Raw genomic sequence first — 20,592 nt, 5'->3', positions numbered from 1 at the left:
GGCAGGGAGAATCTGACTGTCTCTGCATCCCTCAATCTGCCACTGCCACACAGTCCTTCCCTCTGCTTAGGTCTTCAAAATCATCACTAATAATAGCCATTAAATTTCAGCAGATGACTTAAGTTGTCAGAATATGCTTTTCCATATATAACAAATGTTAATCATAATAGAATAAAGTATAAATGTTTATTAATAAATCTTAAAATTTGTTTCAAAAGGAGGGGATTGGTGGATTATTTCTATCAAAGGAGCAAGAGCTGACAACTGGATTTCTCCTTGATAATTTTCAAAACACCGTTTGTGTTTAAGAAGATTCTCTTCTCCCCAAAGCGTCCCTTCCTTTTTTTTTTTTTTTTTACAAAATTTCAAAACAAGCTAGAATGTTCTAAAATGAAGTTCTGTGAAGCCTAGAGAAATTATTTTCTGTGTGGTGCAGAACATAAAACATGAGTTTTCTTTTTACTTCCCCAGGTTGAAGCATGTCTTTTAAAAATGAAATTCCATAATTTTGTTTTTTGAGCAACACTGATTTTTTAAAAGACAATAAAGAGAGGCTCCCAGGTGGCTCAGTTGGTTAAGTGTCTGCCTTGGCCTCAGGTAATGATCTCGGGGTCCTGGGATCCAGCCCCACATCAGGCTCCCTGCTCAGCAGGGAATCTGCTTCTCACTCTCTCTGACTGGCCTCCCTGCCTGTGCTCACTGGCTTTCTCTCTCTCTCTCTCTGTCTCAAATAAAAATTTGAAAAAATTAAAAAATACATATTATTAAAAAATAAATAAAGAGAAATTGTTAGGAAGCAGATGTACAGCTAGGGAGAAGAGGAGGAAAAAACTGAAAAGACCAAGACAACGCGAAGGCCTTGGGGGGAGAGGGTGATATACAAACCCTCCCTGGTAGCCAGAGAAGGGCTAACCCAGCCATAGGTGGTAAGGCCCCTTGTGGGCCCTCAGACTGAAGAAAACAGAGGTGAGTGACAAGACAATGTGCATTGGGGCCCAGTGCACAGGCAGAGGGAGAGTTGGTGAGTGCATAGGTGCGGCTGGGGGCTAGTAGATCTCAGTGCCTGTTGGAGGGAGTGGAGTGGGAGGGGAGAGAGCTAGTTTGTGATGGGAGGCCCTCACGTGACCTGGAGCTGCAGAGCGATGCAGCCTTCCCGGGCAGTCCTTCCTGGGTACTGGCTCCCTGCTGTCCTGCACCTGGAGAGCTGGCTTTGGGCTGGAGGAAAGCACGGCAGGTAATGGCTCCCGGGCCTGTGTGCGAGGCCAGGGCGGCAGCGGTCCGCCTATTGTCACAGCTAGCACAGGGGATCAGCGGAACAGGTCGCCAGTAGCTTTCTCCAGACCTGGCATTCTTGGGAACATCAGTAGTGGGCCCCTGGGATAAGGGAGTTGTGCGGTAGGGAGGGCAGCAGAGCAACTAAGAGCGATTGGAAAACACCCCGGAGTTCCTACAGGAAAATGGTGGACCTCCGGGGCGGGGTGGGGGGAAGCTAGGGGTGAAGGTGGGAGATGCGGATGGGGGCGGCTAGGGGGCCCCGGACTTGTAAGGGACCAGTTGCTGGCAGGTCGGCGCCTAGCGCTTCGCAACAGTTCCCTGTTCCCTCCACCGTCGCCCTCTGCAGGTCTGCGCGTGTAGTTGTCAAGTGTCGCGGCGGCGCACTCAAGGCGAGAATTGGGAGAAGGAGGAGACAGCAAGGATAGGCCCAGGTCAGTGCTGGGGTCAGTGTTGGGGGAGGGTGCAGAGCCCTGTTTGAGACCCCCTTCCAACTACCCTATGCCATGTCCCCCGTCTTCCATTTTGGTGACTGCAGAAGCCTGGGGATGGATATGTAGGAAAATGGTGGGTTTGGGGGGAAGTAGGACCAAGAAGTGGAGTGGGAATCCGGACTTGGACGCCACCTAGAGGACGAACAAAGCTTTTCAGGTAGGAAAATGAAAATTTAAAAACCGCTGATATCCAGGGCTCTGAAAGATGAATAGTAAGGCCTCTGTCCTCGGTGCTGACAGTCCACTCAAAACTCAACCCCTTCTTTGGTCTTTTGTCTCCTAGGAGCAATGGCGTCCAAAGAGGAACAAGCAGTAAAAAATCCCAACATGGAAAATACCGACCAGGAAAATGAAAAAAAGGATGAAAAGGAGAAAATTGCTAATAAAGGAGAGCCCTTGGCCCTCCCTTTGGACACTGGTGAATATTGTATGCCTAGAGTAAATCGTAGGTGGTTCTGTGTTAGGCAGCCCAACCAGCAGTATAGATGGGACATGATTCAGAGGCTTGGAGAGCCACAGGGAAGGATGAGAGAAGAGAGTATGGAAAGGATTAGGGAGGAGATGAGACAACTCATGCAAAAGCTGAAGGAAAAGCAATTCAGTCATAGTTTGCGGGCAGTTAGCATTGACCCCCCTCACCATGATCATCGTGATGAGTTTTGTCTTATGCCTTGAATCCTGATGTTTTCCCTGAAGTTAACAGGCAGACATCTCCTTTCTAAAGTTAATGTGTTCAGGATATACTTTTGTTGTAAACTTTTTGATGTCACTCATTTCTGTTGTGTCTATTACTACTTTGAGTTGAATGTTGTGTTTTTGATCCAATCTGTAAGATTCCGTTAGCAGGACAGCTTTGCCTATTGCCTGGAAAGATGGTCGTTATTATTACAATATATATTATAAAACCAATAAAGCAGTCTAAAGAAAGCAACCTCTGTATTTTTACTTCAAATCTTGCATTTATGTATTTAGTACATGAAGAGAAATTGCATACACCAAAGGATTACTACAGGGACTTATTTCTGTGAAATAAGTTGATGTGTTTTTTTTCATATTTTATGCAGTTTTAGAAGAAATGGAAACCATCTTTAATGATCTTGTGAAAGTAGAAGTGTCATTCAATGAATGAAATTTGATATTTTAGCCAGATGAGTAAACCCAGGAATTCTTTATAAAATTGGAGACTGTGTTTGTTTCACATAACTGTGAAACAAGATCAGGTGCGTGTGAGCTATGATTATCCATTTTTCCCTCATCCCCTATTAGGTAGGACCCCCATCAGATTTTCCATTCATATATTTAGAAGAGTTTCCAAAAATAGGTCTTACCAGTCCAGCACCCCTCCTCTTCTGGTCAAACTGAATTCTGCCTGGCAAGAAATGGGCCCTTAACAGAATATAATTAATAATGAGCTCTCAGTTCTTATTGAGCTTTTTCAAATCAATAGACTATATTCTAATCGATAGATATTCTATCTATATCTAGATAAATCTATATAACTAGTTAGATCTATATATGTAGATCTATCTATATGTATATATATAAATGGATCTACATATATAGATCTATCTCTCTATATATATAGATCTATCTAGACCTATCTAGATAGATCTATATCTAGATATACCTACCAATATATATTCTAATCAATACACTACAACAAAAGTGATGTGATGTCAGGAGCTCTCAGTTCTTGACTCAGTCCAGTCCCTGAATAAAATAAAATTGGATATGCAGTTTCATTTCTCTAAAAGAGATTACTTACAATTCCTAAAGGAACAATGAATTCATTTAATAATGTCTTAAAGTTCTTAAAAGTATGCTAATCTTCCATGTATGTGAGAATCATCTGACGATTTTCTTAAAAATGTAGATTCTTTGGGTGCCTGGGTGGCTCAGTCAGTTAAGCTTTGACTCTTGATTTCAGCTCAGGTTATGATCTCAGATTGGTGAGATTAAGCCCCCCATCAGGCTCTGTGCTTAGCTGAGAGTCTGTTTTAAATTTTGTCTCTCTTCTTCTGCCCTCCCCCACCCACACTTCCATGCACTTCTTGACTTTTATTCTGTCTCTCAAATAAATAAATCTTAAAAAAGGAAGAAAAGGTAGACTATTGGTCCTACCCTAAATCTACTGAATGGGGATCCAAAACTTTAATTTTTAGCAAGCATTCCTGGCAATTCTGATGCACATTAACATCTAAAGGGCTCCTATGTGTTTACACTTATTGTCTCAATTCTTAAGTAGGAACCTTGATGAAAAACATAAAGGTGAATATCTGAATTCAGTGGAAAGAAGCATTTCCTGCTCGGTTTAGGCTTTATTTGCTGTTCTTTCTCTAACTCCTTTAGGTGTATGGTTATCTTGTGTATCTGGGATTTTTCTAATTTTTTGAGAGAGGCCTGGATGGCTACGTACATCACTCTTTGGACCACCTTTGGAGTATCCCAAAGGTTTTGGACCAATGTGTTTTCATTCTCACTAGTTTGCATGATTTTTTTTTTTTTTAGTTCTTCTTTAATTTCCTGGTTGACCCATTCATTTCTTAGCAGGATGCACTTTAACCTCCAAATGTCTGAGCTCCTTCCAAATTTCCTCTTGTGATTGAGTTCAAGTTTCAAAGCATTGTGGTCTGAAAATATCCAGGCAATAATCCCAATCTTGTGATATCAGTTGAGACCTTATTTGTGACCCAGTACTTGATCTGTTCTGGAGAAAGTTCCATGTGCACTCCGGAAGAATGTTTATTCTTTTGCTTTAGGATGGAATGCTCTCTGTATATCTCTGAAGTCCATCTGGTCCAATGTGTCATTCAAAGCTCTAGTTTCCTTGCTGATTTTCTGCTTAGATGATGTGTTCATTGCTTTGAGGGCAGTGTTAAAGTCCTGTACTATTAAGGTGTTATTATCTATGTGCTTCTTTAATTTTGCTATTAATTGGTTGATATAATTGGCTGCTCCCTAGTTAGTGGCATAAATATTTATAATTGTTAGATCTTCTTTTTGAATAGACCCTTTAAGTATGATATGGTGTCCCTCTTCATCCCTTATGACAGTCTTTGTTTTAAAATTGAATTAGTCTGATATAAGGATTGTAACCCCAGCTTTATTTTGAGGTCTGTTAGCATGATAAATCATTCCCCACCCCCTCATTTTCAGTGTGGAGGTGTCTGAGTCTCCTGTAGACAGTATATGGATGGGACTTGCTTACTTTCTTTTTTTTTTTTTTTCCCCATCCGATGCCATGTGTCCTTTGATTGGAGCAATTAGACCATCTACATTCAGAGTAACTATTGAAAGGCATGAATTTAGTGCCATTGTATTGCCTGTAATGCCCCTGTTTCTGTAGATTGTCTCTGTTTCTTTCTGGCTTATGTTACTCTTGGGCTCTCTCTCTTTGCTTACAGGATTCCCCTTAATAATTCTTGCAGGGCTGGCCTGGTGGACACATATTCTTCCCGTTCCTGTTTGTCCTGGAAACTCTTTATCTCTCCTTTCATTCCCAATGACAGTCTTGCTGGATAAAGTATTCTTGGCTGCATGGATTTCTTGTCTAGATCCCTGGATATATCATGCCAGCCCTTTCCGGCCCACCAGGTCTCTGTGGATAGGTCTTATGTAAGTCTAATGTTCCTACCCCTGTAGGTTAGGAACCTCTTGTCTTGAACTACTTTCAGGATTTTCTTTTTTTCTCTGAAATTTGCAAGCTCCACTATTATATGTCAGGGTGTTGATCTATTTTCATTGATTTTGGAAGATGTCCTCTCTACCTCTTGGATATGAATGCTTGTTTTATACCCCAGATTAAGGAAGTTCTCAGCAATGATTTGCTCAAATACACCTTATGGCCCTCTCTCTCACTCTCTCTTCATCTTCAGACACCCCAATAATTCTGATGTTGGTACATTTTATAACATCACCAGTTTCATGAGGCCTCCCCTCATGTCCTAGTAGTTGTTTTTCTCTCCACCTCAGCTTCCCTCTTTTCCTTCAACATGACTTCTATGACACTGTCTCTCTTCTGCCTCATTTACACCAACTGTTAGAGCAGCCAATTTGGATGGCATCTTATTTAGAGCACTTATAATTTTGGCCTGATTAGATCTCATTTCTGCCCTAAGAGATTCTCTAGTGTCTTTTACACTTTTTTTCAAGTCCAATTATATAATAATTGTTATCCTGAATTCCAGCTCTAGCATTTTACTTATATCCATATTGATTAGATATGTATCAGAGAGTATTACCTCTGGTTCTTTCTTTTGTTGTGAATTCCTCCTTCTAGTCATTTTTTCCCAGAGAAGAATGGATGAATGAATGAGCAGGATCAAAAATATCAACCACAACCCAAACAAAATACACACTAAACAAATTCAAAGGGGTCAGACACCAGAAAACGAAAAACAAAAGCAAAGGATGATGAAGAAAAGGAGGTGGGGTGGGGGATATAATCTCACAAGATGGGCAAAACCTGGTGATCTAGCTGGTCCTGGGTGTATCTTGGTCTCTGTGTTAGAAGACACTAAATACCAAAATTGTAAAGAAAACAAAACTTACATATATACAAAAATAAAATTGAGTATAGTGAAAGGAAGCCAAAACTGAAAAATATATCTATAAAATTTAAATGAAAAAACAAAAGTTAAGAAAATAGACTTAAAAAGAAGGACTGATAAAGTACAAAACTAGTTGAAAAGGGAAAGAAGAAAAAAATGGAGAATTTTAAACTGAAAGATAAAGGAATCCGGGGGAAAAAACCTTGAATTATATATACCATTTTCCCGTAACACTGGAGTTTTACAGTCTTGTGTGGTCCATAAATTTGTTGTGTACTGATTCTTCCAGTTGGTCTTCTGGGGGAGAGGCCTGCCATGCTGTTTCTCAGGTGTCTTGGCTTGGGCGGAGTTGCTCTGCCCCTGGGCAGGAGGGCAGGCTCAGTGTAAGCTGGTCCCCTGTGTGGCTTTTGTTCCGGAAGGCTCTCCGGGCTTCTTTAGAGGATCAAAATAAAAATGGTGGCACCTGATCTCCAGCCCCAGAGTCCAAAGATCATGATCCCCTCTCTTCAGTAAACCCTCAGGGATAAATGGTCTTCACTTTTGTGTGTGCCAAACTCTGCAGACTTCTACAGTGTGCATCCACACTCATCCTCCTGAGGGGGAAGGCAGAAGGTTCTGCATGTTGTAGGGTCCTGGCACAGAAAGCTGTCTCCAATTCCTGTGCGCACTCACTCCATCCCTCCAGGGGGTAAGCAGAGGGTTACCCACTACTGTCCTCTACAGGGTTCCCACCCTGAGAGCTGTTGCCCCACCACACACGCACCTGCTCAGCCCCGGTGTAGGGAGGCGGAGGGCCGCTGCGTTCCTGCTTATTGTAGGGTTCAGGCACTGAGAGCTGTCCCCAGGGTCTGCATGCACACACTCTGCCCATCCCAAGGGAAGGTGGAGGGGCCCCGAGTTCCCGTCATTTGCGTGGTCCCCACACAGAGAGCAATCACCCGAGAAAGGCTCAGCTCACACTTTATGACAAACCCAGCTGAGAGTCCCCTTCCAGGCTCGCTGACCCTAACCAGTTTCCCTGCTCCAATGCTTGGGAACTCTACTGGCTCAGGCACCCTGGTTGTTTCTGTGACTCCAGGGAAATTTGCCTCTAGAAATTTGCCCCCTTTCACCACCCCAGCTCCTCTCAGTCAGGAATGTTTCTCACTGGAGCAGATTTCTAAGGGTTCTGATTTTGCCATCTTGGGCTATATCACTTTCTGGTAGCCAGCTTACTGAGGCTCCCTATCCTCCAATATATCCCCTCAGATTCACTTCTCTGCACCCCCTTTCTTGCAGAAAGTGGTTGCTTTTCTACTTGTAGAGCTCCAGATTGTTTATTTATTACACCTCAGGTTGAATTCATGGGTGTTCAGAATGATTTGATAGTTATCTAGCTAAATTCAAGGGACCAGATGAAACAAGCTCCCCTATTCTTCCACCATCTTGTCTCCTCCTCCATCTTTCCACTTGAGTAAGTCTTGATTGATTTCTTTCAATGATGCTTTGTGGTTTTCAGAATATATGTTTTGAGTTTTCCCCATTAAATTTATTTATGTGTTTTATTCTCTTTGATGATACTGTAGTTGAAATTGTCTTCCTAATTTCATTTTCAGACTGTTCTGTGGCGATGTTTAGAAATTCATTTTTTTTTGTATTTTGATACTGTATCCTGAAACATTGCTAAATTCACTTATTAGCTCTAAGAGAGTTTCTCTTTGTGAAATAAAGATAAACTTCTTCAACTTAACAAATAGCATCTATAAAAAAAACCTACAACAAAATTATATTTAATGATGCTAGACTGAATGGTTTCTTACCTAATAATAGCTGGGAAAAAAGGAAAAATTTACACTCTCACTACTTTTTTTGAACATAGTATGGAAGTTCCAGCAGGGGCAATGGGCAAAAGAGAAACGAAGGAAGGAAGGAAGGAAGGAAGGAAGGAAATAAAAGGCATACAGATTTGAGAGGAAGAAAAAAATATCTCTTTGTTTGCAGATGATTTAGTTGTCTATATAGATAATCCAAGGAAAACACACACACACACACACACACACACACAAACACACACAGCCCTCCTAAAACTAGTGAGTTCAAGAAGGTAATAGGATACAAGATAAGTGGAATATAAAGTTACTATAAAGTAACAGTGAACACATAGACATTCTAATTTGAACCTAAAAGCACAACATCATTTGCATTTCCTAAAACCTTTATAGGACTTGTGTGCTAAAAACAACAAAATAATGATGAGATCTAAATACATGATGAGACATACCATGTCCATTGATCGGAACATACTTAGTAAAGATATCAAGTGGTAGGAAGAAAGCTAACGACATCAGACAGAAAATTCTAACATCAAATGTGGATGAGTGTGGCTGATAACACTTCCTGTGAACTGAGGGAGCTGGTAGATATTTGAGGTTTGTGGCTTGGTTCAGTTGGGTCTAATTATCCTCTTTTGTCTAGTGTTTCTCTCAGATAAACTCAATAGAATTGGGACAGATGTGCATTTTCCAAATCAAGTGTGTTTTCAAAACAATTTGAGCATAACACCCTCATTGGTAAAATTAGTACAGTAATTTCTATTTTAGTAATTTTTTAAAAGGATAGTTATTAACTTGGGAAGATTAAGTATGGAACTATATGTGAATACATATGCACATTTATAATGTTTATATTGTTAACATCTATGTGTCACTGGCATTCAAAAGGAAGATTTTTGTCTCTCTACCCATTCATAAATCTTCATTAGGTCCCCATTACATATAAAATTAAGCTTTGGCTTACAGAACACCCAGTGATGACGTGGGAAGGCAGTCTTTCTGCTGACATAGAGAGAATGGATGACAAAAATAGTTTAGAAAACTGGGGTCACAAGAGCACATGGAACAAAAGGAAATGGGTTATGATCTTGATCCTTAACCCAAAGCTTCATTGGGGGCCTAGAAGATAAACATCTGAGCAGGACCCTTGTAAGGCAAAAAAAAACATCAGAGCTAAGATGGCAGGTTCCCATCCAGCAGGTGTCCTAAGCAGCTGGCAGGTGTCCCAGCAGACATGAGGCTGGGGACCTGTTAGTTTCCTGTGGCCTCAGACCTGTCCGATTTTGACTGAGTAGTTATGTGTTTTATAAACAGGATGGAGAATAAGAATTGCAATAGACATGGAAGTAGTTAGGGGAGCATTTCTAGTTCTCAACCATCGACAGCAGCAACCTAGAGGCTACCCAGGAGGTGCAGGTCTGAAGGGTTGTTTACTTATCTGCTCATGAAGGCACACAAGGTCAAATGTAGATTTGAACCCCCTCCTTCCACTATGCTCCTAGGCCTCAAAGGAGGGTCTACTTGTGAACACCTCCCAGAACTGACTCTCAGGGACCTTCCTCATATCAATAATTCTCCATTTCTTCCAGGCCCCAACAGATACCTTACACACCAAAGGGGAGATCTCTGACCTAAAGAAAAAAAAAAATTCTTCCCTCTAAGAGGTTATGTCTTTTCCAAATATTTTTTACTTGACACGATGTACTTTTATAAGTAATGAGTTTTCTACATATCATATACAGTATAGCAATACAGACACACATACACACACATGCGCGTGCACATGTGCACGTGCACACACATACACACACAATGTATTTTCCTGGAAACTAAAGTCTTTAGCTTTTTTTTCTCATTTAGTATCTTATCGCAGTGTTTGTAAATGTGTCTTTATTATTATTATGTTTGGATAGACTTTCATAGACTTTCTGGGCATTACTACTTCATTTAATAAGAATTTCAGGTTGGTCTCAGTTATCTGATCACTCTACTGATTTTGCTTTTATATACCAAGGATATTTATATCAGTTATACATGAGGATCATTTTTTATCCTAAGATTTTCATGTGCTTTTTAATGCTGCCTTTCTTCAAATAGGTTTCTTTTCAATAGATTTATATGGCTAAGAATGTAACACTAAGAAAGACTATGGACACTGAAAAACAATCTGAGGGTTTTGAAGGGGCGGGGGGTGGGAGGTCGGGGTACCAGGTGGTGGGTATTATAGAGGGCACGGATTGCATGGAGCACTGGGTGTGGTGCAAAAATAATGAATACTGTCATGCTGAAAATAAAAAATAAATTTTAAAAAAAGAATGTAACACTATTCTATGCATAAAAATATCTGACTAGAACCCTGGGGACAGAGAGCACCAACCTCCAGGTCAGCTTTATTTTTCTCACTTTGTATCTCGTCTAAACATTTGCAGTTGTGTTTTTGTAGGTTATTATGGTTGGATGGATTTCATACATATCTTGGGTATTCCTATTGACTTTAATAACAATTCTCAATTGATATCTGTTTCTGTCTTTCTAGGGATTCCTTTCTATGTCAAGGATATCAATACAAAAATAAGTCATATATGAGGGCAATTTATTCTTCCCAGGTTCTCTTGTGCTCTTTAATGCTGTTTTTCCCTAAGTGAATTGGTTTTAAATTTGAATAGATTTGTATGGCTAAGAAAGAATATTGTTCTCTGCCTAAAAACATTTGACTAATACACTAGGGGCCCAGAACACTATCCCCATTTATAATAGGATAAGAGAACATCCCCACCCTGGTAGCCACACAGCCATGGGGCACACACACAGCCTGGGCTTTAAAGAGAAGTCTAAGCCTTTGAGTCTCTACCCTACTATTCTCCAAGAGTCACTGACCCTCTTTGCGTCTCCTTTTCTTTCTCTATAGACCAGTGATCAAAATACAGGCGTTGGATGGATTTTGCAGAGATTCAACATAACATGCAATGCCATTATTTATTAAGAAGAGAATCAGGGATCCTGAGTGGGAAAATACACATTTGGTCTTTGAGCAGATTAGCGTCAGTTAAACGTTGGCTTCCCAGCTCCCAGCAAACCTCCCGCTCAGTCAGAGATTAACTCAGGCTAGAGAAAAAAGATAACAAAGATGATGAAGATGAAGATGACTACAAAAACAGTTTCTTGTCAGGGCTGTGTTCTCAAGATCCTGGAGGAGTCTGGGTGAGGGTCTCCTCTGGGATCATGTGCCTGGCCTGGAGGAAGTGAGGAGAGGGAGATGGGAGATCAGCAGAGCCAGGAACACTGAGTCTCCTCCCCAGGCCCCCCAGTTTTGGTTCATTTGGCCTGAATTCCTGAACCTCACCTTGCGCTGTGTGAGAACCAATGTAGTCCCAGTGGCTGTCATGAAGTTACCTAGTGTGGAGAAAGCACAGGTGACATCCATTAAAACTAAAGCCAGAGACAATCTGACTGCACAGTACCATGTCCCAGTCTATGCAAAAGGAGCCCACCACCACATTTATCACAACTTAGGCAATGGAATGAGCCCTGTGGCACAGTGCGTACTGGGAAAAACTCCTGAAACCAAAATGTCTGCCAATAAAGGTACAGGTCCATGGATTTAGGAAAGTAATGAACAACTGTTAACAAAAAAAAAAAGTGGGCTAGCTAAAACTAAGTAAGTAAGTAAATGTACAAATAATTAAAAGAAAAAAACCTGCTTATCTTATAAGTAGTGAGTGAACTAAATAAGCAAAACAAATTACCTGCAAGTTGACATGATTCAATCTTGGCTCCTCCCAGCTCCCTCCTATCCCCATGCACCCCCAGCACTCACTTCTGAGACCACTGGAGATTCATCCCAGACTGGGTGGAGAAAGTCTGCCCCATTTCCTGCTGCTTCTGGCAAAGGGTGGGCCAGGAGCTGCAGGAGGGTGTGGGCACTGGGACAGAGGATGTGCTCTGGGTCTCCTTGGGGCTGGCGTCCCTCACAAACAGATCATCATTCACGATGCATAGACTGAAGGGTAAAAAAATGGGACCTTAGAAATTGGACAGATTGTCAACCCCACGCCCCAACAATGATCCTGCTCCCACTGCCACACAGTAAGCAAGTTCTTTCCATACCCCTACTGTGCCTGCCACCCAGGTTCCTTGGCTGATACCTCTACTTTTCCTTCACACTTCACAGAGCCAACCTTTGGAGAGACTGTCTAACCAATTTCACTACATTTAGAGGTTTATCCCCAAACCACAGGCAAATTTACACCCATATTTACACTGCCAAAGAGTGGACAGTCTAATATCCGTTTTTCAGAGGAAGTCACTGTGTCACAAAGAGATCATGTGACTTGACAAAAGTCACAAAGCTAGTGAGTGTTGGGATGAGGGAAAGAACCCATAATCTGATTCCAGAGCCGATGCTCTTAATCACTAGGAGACACGATTCCTTGGTTATACCTGTTGGCTTTTCACAACCCCAAAGACTGTACCTCCCCATTCACATACCCCAGAACTCATACTGAACTGGGTGTTCCACCCACAACACAGCACTCACCTGTAATTGCTGATAGGAGTAGCAATGAAGGTCCGAGTGAAGGCACGAACAGAATCCTGAGACATGCCTTCCACTTTAACAACGAGCAACAAACAATACCCCCTTAGCATTCCAACATGCTTTACATACTCACATAGTACTCCCCAGTCAGGGTCTGACTTGACATTCATGCTGAAGGGGACAGTTGTTCTCTGGGGAGCTCAGGGTGCTCTGAATGGGGAAGGCAATCTATTCCCAGTGACAGGGACCCTACCATGTGCTGGGACCATTGAAAATGCACTTCAAAAGTGCATTTGATGCATTTCTCACAGCTTCTCAAGAGATGGACATCATTAGTTCCATTAACATTTGAGTAAACTTATAGGTTAGGAGCCCAAGGTCACAGAGTAAGGATCTAGAGTCAGAACTGTCCAACTCCACAGACTGTGTCTCTAATGCCCAAGCGGTGTAGGGCAGGCAGGCATAGACCTAATTCAGACCAGGATGATCTGAGGGCAGAGTGGAGATGGGAGAACACAGCGGGAATAGGAAGAGAAAGGAAGGCACCAGGTAAGCTGGGAGAGTTCTGAGAGGGAGCCCAGCCAGCGGGGAGAGAGCAGAGGGGCATCTGGGGAGGAGTTTATGCACACACGCACCTTCCTTGAACACCCCGTTGACAGAGAAGCAGAGCATCCTCTCCTGAAAGGGAAGAGCCCAGGTGCTAAGTCACCTAAACTTCCTACCCACCCATGGCTTTCTGGGTCTGCCCTTGGGACGAAGGAGGTGCTCACCGTCTGGAACCACATGTCCACCACGAAGGAGCTGAGGTCATGCTGAGTTTTGGGCAGCACACAGAGGGAGCGCATGACGTCACATTTTGTATGCTTCAGCAGCTGAACACGCAGGGCTATGGGCGGAGGAGAAACAAGCAAAGGTCAGGGGTTGCCACACCCTGGGCCCTGTAATTACCCCCGCACACCCCCTTTCCCTTTCCCAGTCTTCCCCATCACACACGCACAGGGGTCCTTGAGCTTCTTCATATTCCTGCTTTCCTTGAAGTACTCGCACAAGCTGCTTCTAGCAGAGAAAGAGGAAAAGGAGGTGGTGGTGTGGCCAGTGTGGGTGATTCCAGGAGCTGCCCTGTGTCCGCCAGGGAGCCACAGGGCCCAGGAACAGAGACTGAGCTTTGCTACTCACGGGCCTGGGTCCTCGGGGCTGAAGGGAATGGCCAGGGAGAAGCAGGCCTCTTCGTGGTAGGCACCGAGGAGACCCTGACGGTCTCTGGAGTCGTAGATCAAGTAGTAACTGTGGGAGAGTAATGACAGCAGTCTATCTCTGTGGTCTGGACCCCAGATGAGATATCAAGACCGAGTCAGCAGTCCTGAGCTTGGGTGGCCTCACCCGTCCTAGCCATCCCCTTCCCCAGATTCCCAGGAGTACTCACTGCTGCAGGAATTGAAGGATTAGACGCTTCAGGGCATCAGATCCAAAGAAGCTTCCCTGAAATCACAACAGTCCTCAGGACCACGGTTGTGCACTCAGGACCACGGTTGTGCACTACCCAAAACCCTGCTTGATCTGCCCTCCTTACCCTGCAGGTTGGTAACCACTTGTGGGCTGCAATACCAATGGTGGTTGGTGAAGGTGACTCCTGGCTGTCCTGGGGAAAGGAAGAGGGAGTGGGCAGTGCAGACCAGGAGCTAGTGCTGGACAGTCAGGGAAAGGATGGGCCTTGGGGAGGGTGAGGGTCAGAGGCCAGGTGCAAAAGGGCCCTGGAAATTACATGGGCAAGACTACATTTGGGATCACGGTCTTGGGGTTCCTGACGCCCCTGGAGAGCGTGGTTGAAGAAGATATAGAGCCCTTGTTGGGTTCCCACGTGGATCTGGACCTCCATGATGTTTAAGAGTCATGAAGATTGTAACTTCTTCAAGACCTAAATGGCTTCAGGGCTGGTTTGGGGCAGCATCAGTGCCAGTAGAGAAGTCCATAATCAAGAAATACACCTACCAGGCATAATAACTTGGGAAACAATTCCAGGATGGAGCTGCAGAAATCCAGACAAAACAGAATAGTCGGTGAAACTTTGCAGGAGTCCCTCATCATGGGAGCAAGCACAGTTACACCTGACACACAGCCCAGTATGTCCCACCTACACTGCAGTGTCCCAGCCTTCCAGCGCCTTTGGCTCCTCCCTTGCAGATGGACCTAGTGGGAAAGCACATACTCTCTTTTCCCCCTCTCTCTGATTCCATTCCTCTGCTCCACCCCTTCCTCCCCCTCCCACTGGGTGGATCCCACCTAGACTCTCCTGAATCTCATCTCCGGTGCCACCAGAAGCAACAGTTGAAGCCCAGGCTTCAGGGCTGCCTTCCACTTTCTTGCTCCCTTCCTTCCTTCCGGTCCAAACCAAAGGCTCCAGAGAGAAGAGGCAATGGGGTGGGAGACGAGGACTCTGCTACCTCACTAGGGGTCCAGCATTCTGTAGGGCCATGACACCCCCCAGGGGTGGCTCAGGATGCTGGGGCGGGGAGGTGACTGGGGCAAGACCCAGGAGGCAGGGAGGGAGAGGGAGGTGGATGAAGACAGAAGAGGGAGTGAAGGTAGGAAAGGAGAGATGAGAGAGACATAGGGGAGTAGAGATAAAGGAGGGAGAGAAAACAAAGCAAAGGGAAGGGGAAAAAAAAAAAAACAGCTCTAACCTGGTAGGGGGGTCAGGGAGGAAGAGAGGAGAAGGAGGAAATGGTTCCCTGACTATAGTCCTTCCCTCATCTGCCCTGGCTGGCCCTGGCACCCAAGGTAAGAATGGAAAACAGGTAGGTGTTGGCCTGGGGGCCCACTGCATGCTGGATGAAACTTTGAAACTTTGTCACCTGCGTGAGCTCAGTCTGAGCTGGGCATGGGGAACGAGGCAGCCATGGGGGCAGGAGAACTACCCCAGAAGGAGTAGAGAGGGTCAAGCCCCAGGTCAGCAAGGAGCTGAGGGTCTGTGGTTCCCTCTTATGATCACTGCCTTCCCTTCTGTTGGCCCCAGTGCACCTGTGCCTGTCCCAGTTGGTTATTTGCCTGAGGGATCATAACCATATCGGACTACCCAGGGCTCCTCTGAAGGACCAGTCAGGATGATGTGCCTTGTGGAGGGAGGGGAGGGGGCAGTGCCTCTGAGAGGCCTGTCCTTCTGCCCTCTCAAGCACCTCTGCCCTCTGCCTTCCATTCCTGCCTCAGGAAGCCCTCTCTTCACTGGCAGTCACCTACTTCTGGCCCTCAGACTCAGGGAACCCTGGTTTCTCTTACGGAGGGCCGAGCTCCTGGCCCCGAGTCAGAGGAATGGATGTCATGATGGCAGACCCCCAGAACCTCGGCCCTCAGCGTGGGGCAGGAAAGCCACCAAGCCAGCCTGAAATTGGAGGGGGGACACATTTGGTTCGGAAAAAGGAGAGTACCTCTCAGAACAAGGGAGGGAAGCCCTGTCTTGGCAGGGAGGCAGGAAGTCCTGTCTCAGCATGAGGCCCTGGGTGGGAGGACCCTTGTCAGTCCAGGTCACAGCATGTGGTTCAAAGTGGTCACGCTCGTCCTAGTGAGGAAGGGGAGCCCTGCTTCGTGGATCACGCTTTGGGGAGGGCATTCTAGGGAAGGCTGGGTGCAGACAACCTGCAAAGGGACCTCAGACCAGACAAACTGGTGAGCAGGTCAGACGAAGGGAAGGAGATGTCCAAGCACAGGTGAGGGACACAAAGAGGAGAGCACAGGGACTCTGGTGCCCCCCCCCCCACACACACACAAAGGAACAGAGCTGCTGCCTCCTCCAAACAGGAACCGTCAGGCATAGTTCAGAATCCCACGGGGTGACACAGTGTACAACTGACCTTATGTTGGTTGATTTATCAGGGAAGGCGGTGCACAGGGTGCTTCTGTCGGCAGTCATCTCTTCTGGCTGCAGACTTTTGCCCTCGTCCAGCTCCTCTAAAGACATCACCTATAATTATGGGGAGGAAGCACATGGAGCAGAGAAAGATGGCCAGGATGACCCTGCACACCCATCCCTTCCCTTTTCAACAAATCCACTTCCCTGACTCTTGTCACCATCCCATGAGCACTCCCATCCTCCTTTCAGAGAAGGATCTGGGTACCACACCTCACCTCACTGTTGGAGAGGTTCAAGTTCTTAATGCCAGGGGCATTCTGCCCATCCAGCTGGCAGGGTGTCTTGTTTCTCAGGTTCGAGGGTAAAAGCTATGGTGAGGAAAAAGTTAGAGTGAGGACCCCCACAGCGGATATCTGAGACCAGTCTGCCTCTTCTACCTAATCTCTCCCACTTTCACCACCAGTCTTGGCACTGGCTCTGAGTCCTCATCTCAGGCATGTTCTTCTCATGGGTCTTCAGGGAGGCAGCCATGCTGTGTCTAGGCTTTGGTACCATTTCAATATCATGGGTGATCAAGTCTCCGAGAAGCCAAGAGGAGGGAATCAGAGGGCTGAGAAAGGCCCAGCTGGTACAGCTCCAGCACCAGCCCCTCCCCACATTACCATCGCTAAGTCTCCTTTTCCAGACAGGCTCCTCTGCCCTCGCTTGCCCTGGAATCACTGCTGTAGACATACCAGGGGCAAAGCAGACTCTCTGGATGTTAAGAGATTGCTGGGAGCCTCCATATCATTTGTTCATGGTCAGCTGCAGAGTTAGAGGTGGAATCAGTGGCTCTGAGTGTTTGAGGTGGAGATGGGGTGCAATAGGTATTTGAAGAAGATGTGGGCCTGGATGTGGGTGCACAACTAGTCTTGAGTCAGCATTACCTTTGTCTGCTCCACCTTTACTGACGTCAGCTCCTTCTGCACAGAGTGGGGTGTGTCAGAGGGGTAGATAAAGATAGAGATCTGTAGGGAACCCAAGAGGGGCTGGGTAAGTACCAGGAGATCTGACACAAGACCTTGCCCCTCTCCCGCCCTCTTGCCCCTAACTAGCCCCAGTCACGCCCTTGACACTCACCCTTTCATTAGCCTCATCCCAGATCTTGCCATTGACATTCTTCAGTGCAAAGGCAACGCTGGCATCCTCAACAAAAAATTGGGCCTGCATTCTCTCATAGTGAAACTATAGGGATAATGGCAAGAGAAAAAAAAAATATGAGACCCCAGCCACTACTCATCTGCCCTGTTTCTTCTCATCTGCTTCACTGTTTTCTCTTACCTCAACTGGGGTGAAGGGGACACTGCATTGTCCCTGAATCAGATCCAGCAGCCACTTCTCATCATATTTGATGCCGAATGGGATCTAGGATCCAGAGATGGGAGAAAAGATGGGAGAAGAGATTGACACAATGGAATCCAAGGTTAAGATAAGGCCCAACCATGTCTTGCTTTCATACCTTTTTCGGGGGGGGGGGCTATGGAATAATTTCTTATAATAAGATGTTATCCATCATTGCAAACTTTTGCACCAGACATGGATTTCCTAAATAACCTTTCTTTCCATTCAAACACCTTTCTTCAATTAATCAACTTAAGATGTTTAACATATACTTCCTTTTATAAAGTCCCAAGTGATCCTAGCTCAAGGCAGGATGCCTCAGCCTGCTTCTCCAACAGGGACCCCAGAGACTCCTACTTCTTCAGCAGGGACCCCAGAGACTCAACCTCCTCCCACACTCAGCTAGAGCTAAACTGAGCCTTCCAGTGTGGAGTTGCTCCATCTCCTTGGCTGTAGTTTCCTCCGCTCTGTAGTTTCCTCTGCTCTTAGTCAACTTACCTGATTCTCCCTGTAGTCAGTCCGTTCCCTTTATACTGCTTTTCTGAGTCTGCCCTTACTTGATCTAGGGTATTAACTAGGATATTAACATATGTGATGTCGAAAATGTGACAATGCCAGTAGTAAAAAATGCCAATTACCCACTCCTCTGCCCCCAGAAAAGTACCTAGCATCTCTGCATGAGTCCAACACAGTTCCCTCTGTTCACCTTCTTCTACGTATTCAGTCCACTTTGCCAGGATACTCACAATGATCTTGAACCATTTCCCTGTGGTCTCATCCTGCTTCTCCTGCTCCATTCTCCTCTCTGGAGGCTTTTGCTCTCCCTCCATGTTAGTCTGGGTTTGGTCTTGTTTCTGAGAATTGCCTCTCCGATGACATGGTGGAACAGCATAGGGAGCGCTGTGGGGAAGTGGAGAGAAGGAAGTAGTCCACACGTGCTCAGAAAGTCTTCCATTACACACTTGCCCACTGATACCAGGGTACAATAAAGTTTGCTCAACCATTAACCTGATTCTATCATTCTTCACTCTTCTAGGTTGGAGAAGAGAATGACATATTCTACCTCAGGCCTATGCACTCCACTGGCTGGTACATTTCAGCTATGCTGACTGATCACTTACTATCTCACTCGGGTGCTCATGTGAGCTCCATTTGTTGCTGGATCTCCATCTTGTTGCTGGTGGGATGAAGGATGAATGCCAGAACTAATTTGTTCAGACCAGTTGTTGTATCTCCTTCGGTAAATACCCCAGCATCTTGTTCTTCTTTTTAAGGGGTTACCCACATCATTATGTCCTGAAATTGAGAATAACACATCAGTGGTCCCCATACCACAAACGGTTCTGGGGAAATATCATGGGTTGTGAAGAAACATCACTGACTTTATCATCTAAAATCAAATAGAGCACAGTGCCAAAGAGGTTGACAAACTTCTCTGTGGTTCCATTTTGTGGAAGATGAGAGGTGGGGAGCACTTGCGGCCAAGAAGAACACAAGCACAGAAGAAAGGGTTTGGGCCTAGGGTTTAATCTGTGACATTAGCCCTTGCTCTGCCATTTTCAGGCTGGGTGACCTGGGACAAGTTGCCTGTCATCTCTAACTCACAGTTCCCTCCTCTGCCTAGGGGGATAACAAAATCCACCCTGAAAGTTTGGTGTTATGGTTCAAGGGTCAAAGGTGAGTTCCTGCCTGAAGAAAGAATTAGAGAAGTGAAAGTTAGATCCGATGACAGTATCCAGAAAAGCCAGGAGAGACACAATATGGAGAATACCAAAAGAGAGAAGGAGAGAATTAAGGGAGATGTAGAGAGCATATCTAACACATGCTTCATTTGAGTCCTGGAATGAAGGAGAGGGCAACGTGGAGAAGTGGCATTTGAAGCAATCTTGCTTGAGAACTTTCACAAAGTAGCAGGATAATCAAGTCAGTATAACAGCACTAATAGGAGACAAAGTATACTTTAAGGAAAAACATTCCTAAGGAAAAGATGTGCATTTCACAGTGGCATTAATGTAGCACAACTCGGGAAATTTGTGACCAGAAGTCTCAAACTAAAAGAAGTATTAAAGGTTCTTCTTAAGGTAGAAGAAATACGATCCCAGATTGAGGCACCAAGATGCAGGAAAGAAAGACTAATAGCATTTGTGAATATGTAGGCCAGTCTAAATGAGTACTGACTATGTAGCACCAGGACACTAATTTCTTCTAGGGGTTTAGATATACACACCAATTCATGGCAAATTCATGGCAAAACACTGGGAGGGCGTGAATGGAATCAAAGTGTTCCAAGGTTCTTTCACTGTCTGAAGAGCTTTAAAGAAGTAATTTACATAAGACCATGAAAAGGAAAAAAAAAATAATTATAGGTTTTTTTTTTTAAATACCTGAGACACAGGTGTATGTGTTTTAACTCCAAAGCTTGTTATAATGCATAATCAAAGTTGATATCCAGGATCTATAATGAACTCCTCAAACTCAACACACACGAAACAGGCAAACATCAAAAAATGGGCAGAAGATATGAACAGACACTTCTCCAATGAAGACATACAAATGGCTATCAGACACATGAAAAAATGTTCATCATCACTAGCCCTCAGGGAGATTCAAATTAAAACCACATTGAGATATCACCTTACACCAGTTAGAATGGCCAAAATTAACAAAACAGGAAACAACATGTGTTGGAGAGGATGTGGAGAAA

General features: G+C 44.7%; 2 protein-coding genes across 2 annotated transcripts; one reads left to right on the top strand and one right to left on the bottom strand.

Annotated features, from left to right (window-relative positions):
• The first annotated feature begins 1,672 nt into the window (after window positions 1-1,672).
• LOC122897354 (protein BEX1-like) lies at window positions 1,673-2,467 on the top strand. The gene is made up of 2 exons (XM_044235563.1): window positions 1,673-1,706; window positions 2,050-2,467. Exon 2 carries the CDS (start codon window positions 2,055-2,057, stop codon window positions 2,439-2,441), a length of 387 nt encoding a protein of 128 aa, XP_044091498.1. The 5' UTR covers window positions 1,673-1,706; window positions 2,050-2,054; the 3' UTR covers window positions 2,442-2,467.
• Window positions 2,468-11,780: 9,313 nt separating this feature from the next.
• On the bottom strand, window positions 11,781-19,081 carry NXF3 (nuclear RNA export factor 3). Its single transcript, XM_044234976.1, is given in 17 exon segments — window positions 11,781-12,127; window positions 12,665-12,737; window positions 13,300-13,342; window positions 13,435-13,550; window positions 13,662-13,720; window positions 13,841-13,948; window positions 14,088-14,143; window positions 14,235-14,303; window positions 14,654-14,690; window positions 16,510-16,606; window positions 16,985-17,086; window positions 17,243-17,312; window positions 17,435-17,515; window positions 17,628-17,732; window positions 17,829-17,912; window positions 18,635-18,788; window positions 19,010-19,081. Coding segments are annotated over 17 exon segments (1,461 nt in total). The 5' UTR covers window positions 19,030-19,081; the 3' UTR covers window positions 11,781-11,940.
• Between the last annotated feature and the right edge of the window lie 1,511 nt (window positions 19,082-20,592).

This window comes from Neovison vison, chromosome X (genome assembly GCF_020171115.1).
Source record: "Neovison vison isolate M4711 chromosome X, ASM_NN_V1, whole genome shotgun sequence".
Lineage (NCBI taxonomy): Eukaryota > Metazoa > Chordata > Mammalia > Carnivora > Mustelidae > Neogale > Neogale vison.
Note: the sequence above shows the minus strand (reverse complement) of the source record. Positions and strands in the feature narration are given on the sequence as shown.

What these genes read in the sequence shown, in the direction of transcription:
- LOC122897354 (XM_044235563.1), top strand. Translation starts at nt 2,055, where the DNA reads ATGGCGTCCAAAGAGGAACAAGCAGTAAAAAATCCCAACATGGAAAAT.